General features: G+C 45.5%; 1 protein-coding gene across 1 annotated transcript in view; it reads left to right on the top strand.

Annotated features, from left to right (window-relative positions):
• The window catches only part of Pss (phosphatidylserine synthase 1 homolog l(3)77CDf), a 29,909-nt gene extending 16,447 nt beyond the window's left edge, over nucleotides 1-13,462 (top strand). Inside the window, exons 9-13 of the mRNA XM_077704976.1 lie at nucleotides 3,330-3,442; nucleotides 4,100-4,165; nucleotides 6,628-6,727; nucleotides 9,218-9,277; nucleotides 11,505-13,462. Of these exons, the coding sequence (XP_077561102.1) occupies nucleotides 3,330-3,442; nucleotides 4,100-4,165; nucleotides 6,628-6,727; nucleotides 9,218-9,277; nucleotides 11,505-11,693 (528 nt within the window). The 3' untranslated portion in view covers nucleotides 11,694-13,462. The remainder of the gene's footprint in view (nucleotides 1-3,329; nucleotides 3,443-4,099; nucleotides 4,166-6,627; nucleotides 6,728-9,217; nucleotides 9,278-11,504) is intronic.
• Nucleotides 13,463-14,384: the final 922 nt, after the last annotated feature.

The raw sequence follows: 14,384 nt of genomic DNA, 5'->3' as shown, positions 1-14,384 counted from the left end.
CACCTGTCATCATGGAAATCCCTTGTTTAAGAAGGAAAGGAAGAAATTTGCCGATTGCTGTGGGGACTTCCTTTTTTGTGTTTTGCCTCCCTACTACGATTTATGCAATTTTTGTTTTATTCTACTTCTGAAAGTGACATCTTTTGGTGCATTTGTGGGATTTTTCATTACGTGGAGACATTCTGAGCTGGGCCTGTTGTTCTTACCGTACTGTTTGCCGCTTAGTAGAAAAACATGTTTTGTACGCTTCAGAGTTTTCTTTTTTCTTTCTCTCAATATTAGTTCACCTTTATGTGGAGCTGTTTTTGTAGTTGTTGGGTTGGTTGTTGGGTTGAGCTAAATTGGTCACACCATTCCAGTTTGTGACTGCATGTGGGCGAAAAGAATTTTCTAAATGCATTGTTTCTGGACTGAAAAGGAGCATAATAACTGAAGGCACGTTATGGCATTTGCATATTTTAACTGGCTGAAATATAGAATGTAGGTGGTAACTTTAAATGGACTCTCATTTTAGGTTACCCCCACATGTCTGGCCGTGTTTCTCAAAAAAAAGTCGTGCCAGTGTGGTTCAAACCTGCAGTACTTTATTTACATTAATGCCCGTGAACAGGTTCAAATTGCAATTCCACAAACCGGAATATACTATATCACCATCATGTGCACCAACTGTGTGGTGTCAATAGGCGATGCGCAAGTGCGCTTCAGAAATAATGGGCCTCCTCGATTTACCAGTCCTGGACGGTCCACGGGCAGTTCGAGGACTGCGTTCGGATCGGAAGTGCCATAGGAATACATGGGGAAATCGAGCGCTGATGGATCGCGTATCGGGCAGCCAGACGATCCGGGACTGATAATTGAGGAGGCCCAATTTTAGCGTGCTTCAAATACAGGTATATAATAACTTGTCATGTAATATTGAAGCACATAAGAGCCCCGTCCCCCCTTATGGGGACGGGGCTCTTAAAAATACAGTTTCCTTTAATTTTCAAGTAAACTGTGTGAAACTCATCAGTCTTGTTGCTATTTTCCCGCTAATTTCAAATATGGCATTATTTTTTTGAGTCAGTCAATTAGTTACGAAGATAATTAGAGATAATTGGTCACTTTTGGAGGAACAATAGAAAAACCAGTGTTGGTCATAAAACTGTAATCTTTATATTTTCCAATACTATGGACCCTGGGGAGTGCGCAATAAGAGAATAGGTTTTTTTAATGCACCGCTTGGAACTAATTTTACAGCTCATTAAAACTTGAGGCTTGAAATGGGTGTTTTAAATGGTTTCTTGCTACTGATGCCACCAAGGGTTAATGAGCTGTGAAATTAGTTCCAAGCGGTGCATTAAAAAAACCGATTCTCTTATTGCGCACTCCCCAGCGTTCATAGTATTGGAAAATATAAAGATTACAGTTTTACGACCAACACTGGTTTGTCTACTGTTCCTCCAAGAATGGCCAATTATCTCTAGTTATCTTGGTAACTAATTGACTGACTCAAAAAATAATGCCATATTTGAAATCAGTGGGAAAAAAAGCAGCAGGACTGACAAGTTTCGCACAGTTTACTTGAAAATTAAAGGAAACTGTTTTAAGAGTCCTGTTTAAGTCAAGTTGAAGATATTGATATTTAGTGATCTGTTAAGCTCGCATCTGCATTGTTTTGCTGAAATTTCGCTGAAATTTTGTATTTACATGAGATTTTGAAGTACCCACAAAAAAATCCTTTCATTGATAGAGCACATCTGTGTAGATTCATTTCAGTGCATTGCATAACATTTTTACTGTAATTGTTTCTGTAGTCAGAAAATGTAATCGAAAACTATGGCAAGCAGCAATTGTTTTCTTAAACACTTTCGTGACCGTGGAAAAATCGGTGGTTTTTGTGTAGTCCAAGAAATATTTTTTCCCGCCACAGAAAATGATTGATGCTAAAGTGTAAGGTATGAAATGATAGAGGAAGGCTTTCCAGCAGTATTAATTTCAAACAAAAGATTAATTTCAAACGAATATTATCACAAAATTATCAAAGCAAGAAAAAAGTAACAAAAAGGGGAAAAAAAATGACTAAAACGTCAATGCTACTTTTCACGGGGTAAACATTAAATAAATTGAATTATACACTTTGAATACAAGTCCCTTATAAAATAATACTGCAAATAGGAGCTCTGTAAGGGCAAAAGTTGTTTACATACATACAAAAGTAATAAGCACTAGTGCCTATCATGCCACCGTGCGAAGCAGTTTCTCAATGCAATGAAACAAAGGTTGGCTCCACTGCGCAGCCGGCGCCGAAGTCAACATTCTGCAGATAAAAGCTGTGACGTTCAGAACAGGCCGGATATGGTTACGTCAACGTGCAGCAGCGATAGAACAGGCCAAGGTGAAAGCGAAACCCACCGGCAGGCACCTGCTGACGTTCCCAGGGCTGTTTGATGCACTTTCGTCGTCCGTACTGAAGTTTGAAGAATCGGAGGTCATCTGACGTGTCTGTGCTGCTACCATCATCCAGAGGTTACAGCTCATATTTATCGGAATCCGTCAAAATTTGCCGTTTCAGCGGAGGATCGGCAAGCGGCATTGAGGCCACGACCGAAACCATGTGCGCCCGACAGTGAAGGAGCTTGAAAAATCCCCCTCCTTATGTGGAGAAAATAAACCCGAGAGCGAAACTGATGAAATATATCCTCTTTTATGCTTTGGATAGCATTAGCTGTCCAGAAATTTGTATTTGTATTCATCGATAACATACTATTGATGGGAATAGGCGCAGTCACAAAAGTGTTAAAGGACACTGAAGTGATTTGTAAACAGTGTGGGATTACTTGCACAAGTGGTAGTCTGGAGTCCCTCCTAGGCCCTGTTTCGACCACTCTCGGGGCGTTTACGCGACTTTATTTAGTAGAAAAATCAATTAAAAAGTGCTGCCCTCCTCTCTGCATCCTCCTTTCTGATTTCCTATGACGTTTCATGTGACGCTTACTCGAGAAGGCTTGGCTTGACTGCGCTACCGCACATCTCACCGACCCTCCGACAGAGTCGGTCTGCCGGCAAGTTGTCGCAATTCGTGTGCTCAGTTGAAACTAAGCCATGGCAATTTTCGTACTTGGAAGAATGTGCCTTTAGTTTGTTGGTTTGTATAGTTTATCAAGCTTAGTAATATCTGTGAAATCTGTGTTTCTTCTTAAATTGAGTGAGAAAACATTGCTGGGTGGTGGTGCCTTGGTAGCTGGAGCCTCAGGCTGCCGTTTCTGCGGCCTGTATGTTGACCCGGCCGTACTGCTAGTCGAGCCACATGTGCCCCCTTAAAATTTGCGCCTCTCCCTGCCTCCCAGGTGACGGAGCTGAACACGTTCTTCCTGAAGCACATCTTCGAGGTTCCCCCCGACCACCCGCTCAGCGTGGCCAGGCTCATGCTCATCGGCATCATCGTGGCACCCACTCTCAGGTGGGTGGGGGGGGAACACCTTCTCTCTCACGATTTGCCACAGACGAACTTGTAATTGTTATTAAGTGCAGAGCACTTTAGCGACTCGCCTTGTCATTGTAGCTCGCTCGCTTGTAGCCCATTATAGCAAATCACTGCTCTACACTTCCGACAGCTTTCACGTTGAGTGGAACGGCTTTAATTTTTGTTATTCATTCACGGTGGTGTCGGCCATCGCCCCATACTTCTATGTTCTGGTCATTAGGATGGTTATGTGGATAAAGTGATCAATGAAAAGCCACCCATAATTTGGTTTAGCTAACAGTAAGCGGCTTCTGCGGCTTTGAAAGAGCGAGCGCATTCTGTGTGATAGCACTGCAGTGGTTGTTGCGTGTGCCTCAGAGCTTGTGCTTTCCCATATAAATCGTTCCCGATTAGTGGGTCTAGATTGGTGTAAACTTTGCGCATGCGTGCCTGCTACATTGCCGTGGTGCTCGGGGGTTCTGATCGACGAGAGTTGTGGCCTGGTTGTTGACACACTACGAGTACTAACGCCAAGGTTGTCGTCTCTTCGAGTGATTGTAGGAACCCTGCTCCCTTGGGTCTGTGGTGTCGTTACATTAGGGTGCAGTTAGTGGAGCGTGCCCTGACCGTCCCCTGCCCCGTGTGCCCTTGCAGGCAGTACTACAGCTACGTGACGGACACCAGGTGCCGGCGGGTGGGCACCCAATGCTGGGTGTTTGGGTGAGTGGCCCGCACTGCTGTTGCATTCGCTTCCACAAGGCCTACTTTCTTTGATCGCGCTTGCTGTTCGTGGCACTAGTAGGTGTGCAACTCAGTGATGCCACCCCGGGGGTTTCACACTATTCCAGGATTTGTTCCTGAGAACGGTGCTCACTGGACTTGCTTTGCAGTTTCTTTATTTGCAGACTCATGTGCTTGACATTTTTGCATTACTCGTTTCAGGAAACTAATATGGTGTGCCCTAGATTCTTCTCGATGTGACAGATGTTTTATGCAACTTAATTTTTGCTGCTAATTGATGTCTTCTAAGCTGCACACTACATGCAGTGCTAAACTAAATGTGTGAAGAATCTAGAAAGGCCAGGGAGTATGCTATTATTGTACGTAGTTACGAATTCTGTCATTGCAAAAGTTGTTGCTGGAACTGCATGCTCATGACAGAGTACTAGCACTGTCTTTGTAATACATGTTATGCTCTAATTTAAACTTGGTAGCACCGTTGTGCTGCTGTGCTCAAGGATGCAGGTTCGGTCGCTGCCACAGCGGCCATTTTTCAGGTGGATGCGAAAAATGAAAACGCCTGTGTGCCAAGATTTCAGTGCACGCTAAAGATCCCCAGATTGTCAAAACAATCCAGAGCGTTCCACTGCAGTGCATTTCATATCGCTGGTGTAGCTTCGGTGCATTAGACCCCGAAAATCGAAAAACTAATTGCATTGAACTTGGTAGTACGTATGCAAAGTTTTTTTTTTTTTTTTGCTGCTTTTGTTTTGTTCGCCAATTCATACAACTGACTGGTGTATCGAAACTTGAGCAACAGTTTGTTTTGTTGTGAGATTTTTGGTGATCGTTGGTGTGATGAGCATTCTTTGTTGAGTTCTTTGTATCTGTACATTGTGCACACCTACTATGGTCTCTGTAGAGGCTGGCAGTATTGTAAATAAATCGATAAATAGAGAAAAGAAGGGAAGCGTGAGCAAGGAAAAAACATGAAGAGGTTCTTCAGAGGAATGAGAGCTCGGTAAAAAGCTCAAGTGGGATTGTAATAAATTATGGGTAAGTGTTTTTGTGGAAGCTGAAAAAAGTTTATGAAGTAAGCTTGGTGTACTGCAGCTTTTTTTCTTCTTTTGGCTTTACAAAAATGTTGCTGGCAGTGCAGGGCAAGATTAGAATGCAGAGTGCCTGTGAGCAAAGTTAGGCGCTGTTGCAGATTTGTGCTATGTGTTGACTACCAGCAGGGTAGTTGTACCCCTTGCTGTAAAGGCACAGTTAATAATGCACAGATACAGGCAAACAGCAGGATTGCCGGCTTCTATCGTGTCAAAAGGAGGACTGGTTCCCCTTCCCAAAATGTGCGAGATTAATTGCCTTCTCGCTTCCAGTAGGATGTCATCAGAGAGCAATCTGAGTTAGTTACAACCAGGGATTGCAGTTTTCAGTGCTTTATTTACTGATAAGTGCTGAAAATGCATATGGGTTATGCTGGTCACAGCACTAAAAGATAATGGGGCCATTAAGTTTAAATCGCCACATCTCTCGGATGAAAAGTGAACTTTTATGTATTATTTATTCAACATGGAGTGTGACGAGAGCCTGTGTGTGTGTGGCTCAGCAAGCTTAAACAAGAAATTATTCCACAATGGAATTTAGACAGAGTTTTGTTAGCTTCATTAGTAATACCTGATTGGTGCGGCCCATGTGTGCAAGCAGTTTTTTAGGCAAAAAAGGAAGATGCCGGAAAACAACTGCTGTGAGCAGATAGGTACCAATATAAATGCAAAATTTTTGGTTAAAAATCAATGCCTATACGCACAAACTGGTTTACCGGAAAGTAAGTGCTACAAAATTGATCTGCAGCTGTAACCATTACTTTTCTATAACCGTTGTCCCTTATCTATCGCTAATAGTATCTCAAAATGTAACATACATTGGTTGGTTAAAACAAGCTGCGTTAAATTCTTTTACATTCTTGTATTGTGCATGCCTGATGCACGCTATTTTCTGGCATAATTACGAGAGGTAGAACAGATGGTGCAAGAAAATGGTAAAACAAAGCAATAAATAACAGTGTCCTAATAAGACATGCCACCTGAACAACCTGCATCAATTGAACAGAAGTTAAAGTGGGTCCAAGCTTTCATCACGGGAGCTGCTGGGAAAATACGTGAGCAAAACATGTTCCAGTAGCAAAACATGTTCAAAACATGTTCTCAACTATTATTTTTGTGTTTCAGGACTTGGTTGGTAGTGGGCGATATCTCTAGTCACTTGCTTGTCTTTTTTTTTTCTGTGTTTGCTTCTTCATATTGTTCCACTGTAAACACTGCTGCAGCAAACTACTGTGATGAATAACCTTGCACTCTCATGGTAGCTTCTCTTTAATCTTCTCTAGTGGTTGGGGGGAAAATGCATGTGCTGATGTACTGAGAGCGAACTCCCACCACCTCCCCTGTGGCATGCAGTGCCATCATGCTGACGGAGGCCATAATCTGCATCAAGTTTGGCATGGAGCTCTTCGCCCAGACCCAGATTGTCAACATCCTTCTCTGGGTCCTGCTGCAGGTGAGGTCATTACTTGCAGCTGCCTTGCACGCCGGGTGCTCCTATCTTCAAATGTGGAGCACTTCTGGTAGTGGTTTGTGAGCAGTTGGATACGTACCGTAACGGAATTCAGATCTTCCAGATGGGGGCGAAAGGTTGGAATACTGAATGGTGTAGCATTTATGCCAATGTCAAACAGATTTCGAAAGGCAGTTAATCAGTGCGTAGCTTCCTAATTATACTCTGTGGCTCTCGTTTTCCGGAAGTAGTGTGCTTCAGTTTATTTTAAACCAAAAAATGGATATTACACAGGCGGAATATGGATGGCCTTATAGAGGTTGTTGGACAGGTAGGTGGTTGCACAGACATGTTCTTGCACAGATGGATGGGCTGCAGGTGTTAGGTCGGCGAGTTATTGGTAGTTGGTTGAAAAAAAAAACCAAAAAGGAAAACAAAGATCTCGTTTTATTGGAGCTGTTTGACCCCGTGGGTGGTAGCTTATGTACCAAGCAGTGCCAAAATAGAGGAGATAGTATTGCAGGCACATTTGTTTATCTCGCATCGTCCGTATTTCATTTTGGAAATTCATACCGAAAGCTGAGAAGAAGGAAAGAAATTTGCACAAGGCAGTCAGTTAGACCGGGCTTCTGAGCAGGGCTTACAGGTTTATTTGCTACCGGCTTGTGTGACTGTTGGGTGGAAAAGTCACATGATGTGTTGCATCTGCGTGATCTTTGCACAAATAAGGGGTCGTGAAACATTTTGAAGACAAGGTAATACCAAGCACAGCTAAGCTGCTAATACTGTGCTGTGGCTGCCTCTTTTCTGTGCTGCACAGAACATAGCGCTGCCTTTTCTTGAGGATAAAAATGCATACTTTGCAATGGACCTTTTTCCAGTAGCAATCTATGCATGCATGCGCTGCCGATCCGTTACTCTGTCTAAGCGCCCCAGGCAGTGTAAGCAACCGGACGCATCCTCACCTTGCTGCTTGGAGGGCAGCTACTACTTTCCAGTGCTGCACCTTTTTATCGCCAATTTTTCCACAGCTTGCCGTGCATTTGTACACGCGCACACAGACAAAAAAAAAAAACTCGCAAAAGAAAGGGGAAGGCTTACAAAGGAAAACATGGTGCCCATGCTGCGAGCACATAACTACCAGTGAGGAAGCAACAAAGATTAAAGGGGGGGGGGGGTGTAAAAAGAGTGGCGCTTTGACCACTGCAGGTTTTAGTCACAGTAATGTGCACCTGCTTCCGTGGCTTTCATGTATAAGATATGTGTGGTGACGGGTGGCGGAGGGATTTGGCGACGGGTATGTTTTACGCACAAGTTTTTTAACAGATCTTTCCCGCCCTGACTGCTTAGGTCACTGTGGTGGCAGCTAGGACCGATACTGGACTGGTATTGCTGGGGCCAATGTAACCTGTTACGTGCACATGCTAGGCCGAAAAGAACGTCTTAGAAGTGGCAGTTCTCTCTCTTTTTTTTTTTTTTTAAACAGGGGCAGTAGGCACTAACAGTGTGACCTAGATTGCTCAGGTTAGGCCCCAATGTCTGTGGCAAGGGTTGGATGATACATCATCGTCAACATCATCAGCTTATACATGCCCGCTGCACATGAAGCTTCAAATGACTATTTATAAACTCAGGTAATGTGAGTATCTTGGTTTTGGCAGACATAATTATTGCATATTTCACAAATTGCCTTCAGTTAAAAAAGACAGGTGCAGGGAAAACACATGTAGCAGGTGTGAAATCTCAGACGTAGAAATTTGTTAACCTCATCTAACTCTTCAGAATCTGTAATGGAAGAAAAAAATGCTCCTGGAGCCTCCAACGTGATTTCCGCACATAATCTAACACAATGTTCAGGTTGAAAATAAAAGAACGGCCTCGTGTAGAAAAGGGATTTTTGTGCAAGCAGCATTTAGTTCTCCAATTCATCCCTCACACCCCCAACCAAGCACCCAAAAATGGAAGAGTGGGGGAGAAACAGCAAAAGGAAGAAAGTAGTCGAGGGCTCTCGGGAATCGGCAATACTCACACTGTACTTGAGGGAGGCAATCTTGTTGTTGTCTATGGCAAGTTTACAGCCTGTAATCACTTGCCACTCGCCTACTTCCCCCCTCCCCTTCTCGAGGGGGAGAGTGGGGCACTGGCTAAGATAATACTGGAAGCACTTGCCGTGCGCTTGAGGTGCATGATGGGAGTGGCATTTTGGCATGCCTGAGACTAATGTGCATAAGCTTATTGTGGATTGTCATGTCTTGTACCCTTGCAAGTCATGTAATTAAGCCTGACCTAGCCTCTCTCTCTCTCTCTCTCTCTCTCTCTCTCTCTCTCTCTCTCTCTCTCTCTCTCTCTTCTCTCTCTCTCTCTCTCTCTCTCTCTCTCCTCTCTCTCTCTCTCTCTCTCTCTCTCTCTCTCTCTCTCTCTCTCTCTTCTCTCTCTCTCCTCTCTCTCTCTCTCTCTCTCTCTCTCTCTCTCTCTCCCCCTGCCTCCTTTCAGTTCATCATGAGCGTGGCGTGCGTCTACGGATGCGTGCTGTACGCAAAATACCGAGGAAAGGTGGGTGGCGCACTCCATGTTGTATTCTTAGTGGCTCATTTTGGTTTGCCTTAATGGCTTTTGATGAAGGTGGAATTCTGTGTAATGGGGTGTGCCTGAAAATTCAGAAGTGACCGGTCATTTTACAAGGCTTGACAGTGGTTATGTCATCCCTGTGTTAGCCTGTTTGAATCACCTACCACATTAGGTCACTGGCTTTTGTCATCATGTCAGCTAATCCCAACATTTTTGTCATCACCTTCCCACAAATGAGGATTTACAGGAGGGTGTTGTCAATAATTTGTCCATAGCTGTGTAGTTAGAGCAATTTCCATTATCATCATCATTATTACTTAATTAGTTTAGTAGCCTGGGTCAATTAACTGTTTACCTACAGTAGAAGAAGGCATTTTCTTGGTTCTTGTCAAGGAAACATTCGTAGCGCCATCAAAGCTTCTATTTGTTTGTAATGTTGTGTAGTGCATGAGTGTGAGACACTCTTGCAAGTTTCATATTGTTGGAGCAGCGACAACGCAAGGAAAAACCGAATCCATTACAGTCAAGGCGTTGCGCTGCTGAGCACGAGGTCGCGGGTTCAATTCCCGGCCGCGGCAGCTGCTTTTCTGATGGAGGCGAAAAGCAAAAACGCCCGTGTGTACGAGATTTCGGCGCACGTTAAAGATCCCCAGGTGGTCAAAATTAATCCGGAGCCCTCCACTACGGCGCGCCTCATCGCCTGCGTTGCGTCGGCGCGTTAAACCCTACAATCAATCAATCAATCAACCATTACAGTCAAAACTTTCAGAAGCAAGCGCAGCAGGTTGTGTGGACCAGCTTATTGTGTGGACCAGCTTATTGTGTGGACCAGCTTATTGTGTGAACCACACCAGCTTATTGTGTGGACCAGCCTGACAAAACTAAAACAGCATAATAGGCGTGCGCAGATTAGTAAATATTGCCTTCAAAGCAAATACAAAGTGAATGATGATTTTCTCTGAATACACTATAGCCCACTTTTAGAGAGTCCGGTTTTAACGAAATCCTGGCTATAAAAAACGAATCTTTGTTTCCCGTTAGCATTTGTATACATACATTTTATGTTCAGATATAGCGAAAAACGGATATAACAAGCTGATTTCCGTTTTTCAATGTGTTCGTTATAAGTGGGCTGGCAAACACATGCAATAGTCCATGAGCTTACTTAAAAACAGTGGAAAGCGAGTTCTTCGAGGTTTTTAGTAGGCCAACCACAGCTTAATAATATGCAACAGATGGCTCCATGTCTCATGCACTTGAAACTGGAACTATGGCTCATGAGGGCTAGTGGATAAAACGTCATAAGGGCTAGCAGCGTACATCGACAAGGAGAACAAAGAAACGGACAAGACAAAGGGCTACTAATGTACAAGTGCTTCGTCTTGCCTCCTTCTTTGTTGGTTGTCCTTGTCTAGGTTAACCATTAGCCCCTCTTACAAAACTATGGCATTTGGACTCCCTCCATCAGCTGCATTCTACTCTTTTTGTTGCCGTTTTTGTGGTCACTGTGGTTCACTCCACGTGCACCTAAGATGCTAACCTAACCTCAGAGTTAGCTCTAATAGTACTTGCTCACGTAATGCATGCACCCCATGTATTGGTTATAAAAATTTACAACTTTTCGCCCCTTTTGCTCGGTGAAGGTGTCGGCATTTCCAACCATAAAAATGCAGCTGAAATGCATGTCTTACACAGTATGCCTGCCACCCAGATTGTCCATTAGTAGCCGTGGTGTAGTAAAAAGCACCGTGACATCTGCCAGTCAACTGTACCTGTTATCATCAGTGGTGCCCTCGTAAGCTTGGTGGACCCCAGCCCTGAAGAACTGCGAGGCAAAGATCACAGAGAGAGAGAAAAAAAGTGGGGTTCGAGCTGCCTCAGTCAGAGAACACACTCAGCACATGCTGCACCTTTCGGTGGGAGGAGAAAGAACAGTCTCATTTTCACTGTTCGTTGTTGCCAAATGTGTCGATATTACCCACACTCTTCATCAGAGTAAATGGGACTTGAGCCCAAGAGAAGTAGCAGGTGCAGTGACCACAGTGGAAGGAATTGCAGCCACAGTGGGCCAGATCCAGTTAGGCAGTTCCTGCGAAAGCTTTGTCACTGGGCACTCTCGAAAGATTCTTCAATTTCAGCTTCACATGTGTTCTCCAAACCCCGAACGAGTGCAACGAGTGAACTTTGTCATCTCTTTTCTGTTGTTGTTCAGTATCATGACGGTGAAGAGGTGGCGACGATCGACTCCTGGTCGCAGCCCAGTCACGAAGACAGTTACGAAGTGATGAGGCCGGAAGCCGGGGACGCGGTCAGCAAACCCGCGCCTTCCGACGACACGGCCGTGTTCCGACGAAAGGGCAAGCACATCAACGGGTCCCCCCACTTGCGGCCGCCGACCTAGTGCCGGCCAAGTGCCGGCCTCCGGCCTCTCTGGGTGGGCCTTCCTCCCCGAACCAAAGAGAACGCACAACAGCGGCGACGCACCTTGCGTCAAGGATTCCCGATCAATGAACTGCTCAACTCAAGGACTGCGCTTTGTCGCAGCTGCTGACCCCGACAGTTGTCTCTGCTTTTCTCGTGTAACAAATGTGCGTGCGTGGTGTGTGTGTGCGCAGAGTGGAACTAGGAGGTTTTTGCGTGCGAGAGAGGCTGCTCTGGCAGTAAGCGGTAGCACACGAACCTTATTTTTCTGGTACAAAAGTCGCGAAATTAAAAAGGAAAAATCTCAACGCTGCATGCAGACAAACCAGCACGACTTTGCTGCGGCCGGTGAGTAAACCCCTACGTGTCAAAGGATGAAAGCCTTGGGTTGCCTTGTCTTGTGTTCTGCCCCCTCCCCCACCTCCCTGCATTGTTGTCAGTGATGTTTCTGTTAGTCCTTTTGCACTCCTTAGCGTTTGCACTTCTGTTGAATACCTTTCAGGCCACTCACGTACAGTTCGATGTTGCCAGGATGTCTTGGAGTGTTTGTACGGCGCTGTCCTTTGGAGACTAATAGTGATTGGTGGATTTTGCCGAATGTATTGCCCTGTGGTGTGGAATGAAGGGCAGTTGTAACGTTCTGTGTGAAAGTGTTTCTGTTAGTGACAAGGTCGGTTGTAACGCGTCAGTGATGCTAAAGTGCGTCCAGCTATCAAAGTAGGCAGTTGAACTTGAGAATGTGATTAACTGCTCTCCGCATTGATGCGAAACTCCGTCAGTGAGAGAGCGTGGCACGCCGGTACGGATTGAGTTCGGTTAAACGCGGTTGAGCAGAGAACGTAGTAGTAGGTGGCATTCTTGGGACCAGCACTGGTATGTGGCAAACAGAGTGAAACCATTGCGTTTTGTAACCCCATAACAGTGTTCCAAGTTGGGCTACTATCGATAAATGCCCTGTGTGTACAGTCTGCAAAAGAGAAAAAGAGTAAGAAGTCTGGACGGGCAGCTAATAGGTGCAAATTATCCCAGATAAGCTGATGGCGTATTGGCACATGAAATTAGCCGAGCTCAGTCTTCTTAGGAGCCATTGACTGGTGAAGCAGCAGTGGTGACAAAATTTACACAAATGTCCGAGTAATAAACTGGTTGCCTAGCGTTTGGCATTAATATGCGTTACTTTGTGTACACTCTCTAAGTGCAGCTTGGAGCAGATAGGAGTGACTGAGCTCTTCCCGACACTGTGAATGTGGTTTTCAGGTTTGCGCAGTGTTTCAGAGTCGATCACCACTAGCTAGTGCTGACATATCAAGCACCGACCCATCCAGTTTTCTTTTTCTCGCGAGAATATCTGGACTTGGATTTGCTGGCCCTGTTGTCTTTGCCAGTTAGGGAGATTACTTTTCACACTACAGACGGTACGAGTGGCAAACGCAACAAGAGAGTTGCGCTGTGGTTCTTGCTCTAGTCACCACCCAGCGAGGGGTTGGTCAGGAACTCTTCTGTTGCGTCACTCTCTTACGTGTACTGAGACGTGCTAATTAAGTGTTCCATGTTGTCTCTGCGTATGGGAATTCTTTTTGCAGCTTGGAAGGGTACCGTCTACACGAGGCCTTGTGGGACTTGGATGATGGAAAATGTGCGTCAAGTCTTGTTGGACTTGAGAATTTAAAACGGGCAAAATTTGTGTGTTGTGTGACAGTAACGTTGCTGATGTAAAAATATAAACTGCTTGCGTGTGGCCCCTGACAATGGTGTGTGTGTGTGTTGGAAACCTTGACACCGCATTCACCTTCTGGTTTGACACCGTAACTGGCTGCCACTTTCGGAGGATGCCTGATCTATGCCAAATGGACACCATCACAATTGCTGTGGCGCCATCTTGTGCAGAAACTTGCCAAACCAGGTGAATGGCCCTCGCGCTCTGTGGCTGCCTAATCTCGAAATGACTGGGGAAAGCTGTTGGCCTTATAAGGCCGCTTTTTGCATCGTACCTGCCGTCTGCCGTGAGGAAGCAAGAAATCACTAGCTTCCATTCAATAAACCAAAACCAATCAAGCCCCTTATAGACGGTATTCGTTGAAAAGTTTAGCGGTCAATTTCTTCGCTTAGCAACACTGGAAACAACCACAGACATGGCCGATGCGCCACGGATACGGCGCAGCCTGGGCCACTGCGGCCGCACGCCGAAGAAAAAAAAGACACCGGCGTGCGTCACCTGCTCCGTTCCAATCCGATTCTAAACTGTGGCGCCAACAGAGATGTTATTAATCGCATTCACAGTGAACTCGACGCAACACTTGGTGTTCGGCGAAGAGTTCGTAACGTGAAACAGTGCCGCCATCCCGCGGAGCCCGACGTAACGAGTAACAGCGCACTGTGGACTTTGCAATCGGGTACCGGCGGCACGCCGCCGGCAGCAAATCGCGGAGGCCACGGGCGCAGTCGCACGGTTGCACGGAGGAGAAGAGGGGTGCCTGATCTTCGGACCGTGCGCGCAACGTCGCCTAGCAACAGACGCTTGGCCACAGATATGGCGGCACACACTTGGTTGCCTGCATACATTCCACGCCATTGAATACTGAGGATACGCAAATGCTGTGGGCAAACAATGCCGCTGAACCAGCAGGGAGTTACGTTTGTGCGAATGCCACGAGAAAATAATGCAAGCCCC

This window comes from Haemaphysalis longicornis, unplaced genomic scaffold (assembly GCF_048455015.1).
Source record: "Haemaphysalis longicornis isolate Haplotype H1 unplaced genomic scaffold, Haemaphysalis longicornis Haplotype H1 scaffold_3, whole genome shotgun sequence".
NCBI classification, from domain to species: domain Eukaryota; kingdom Metazoa; phylum Arthropoda; class Arachnida; order Ixodida; family Ixodidae; genus Haemaphysalis; species Haemaphysalis longicornis.
This window is presented reverse-complemented; position numbering and strand designations above follow the sequence as displayed.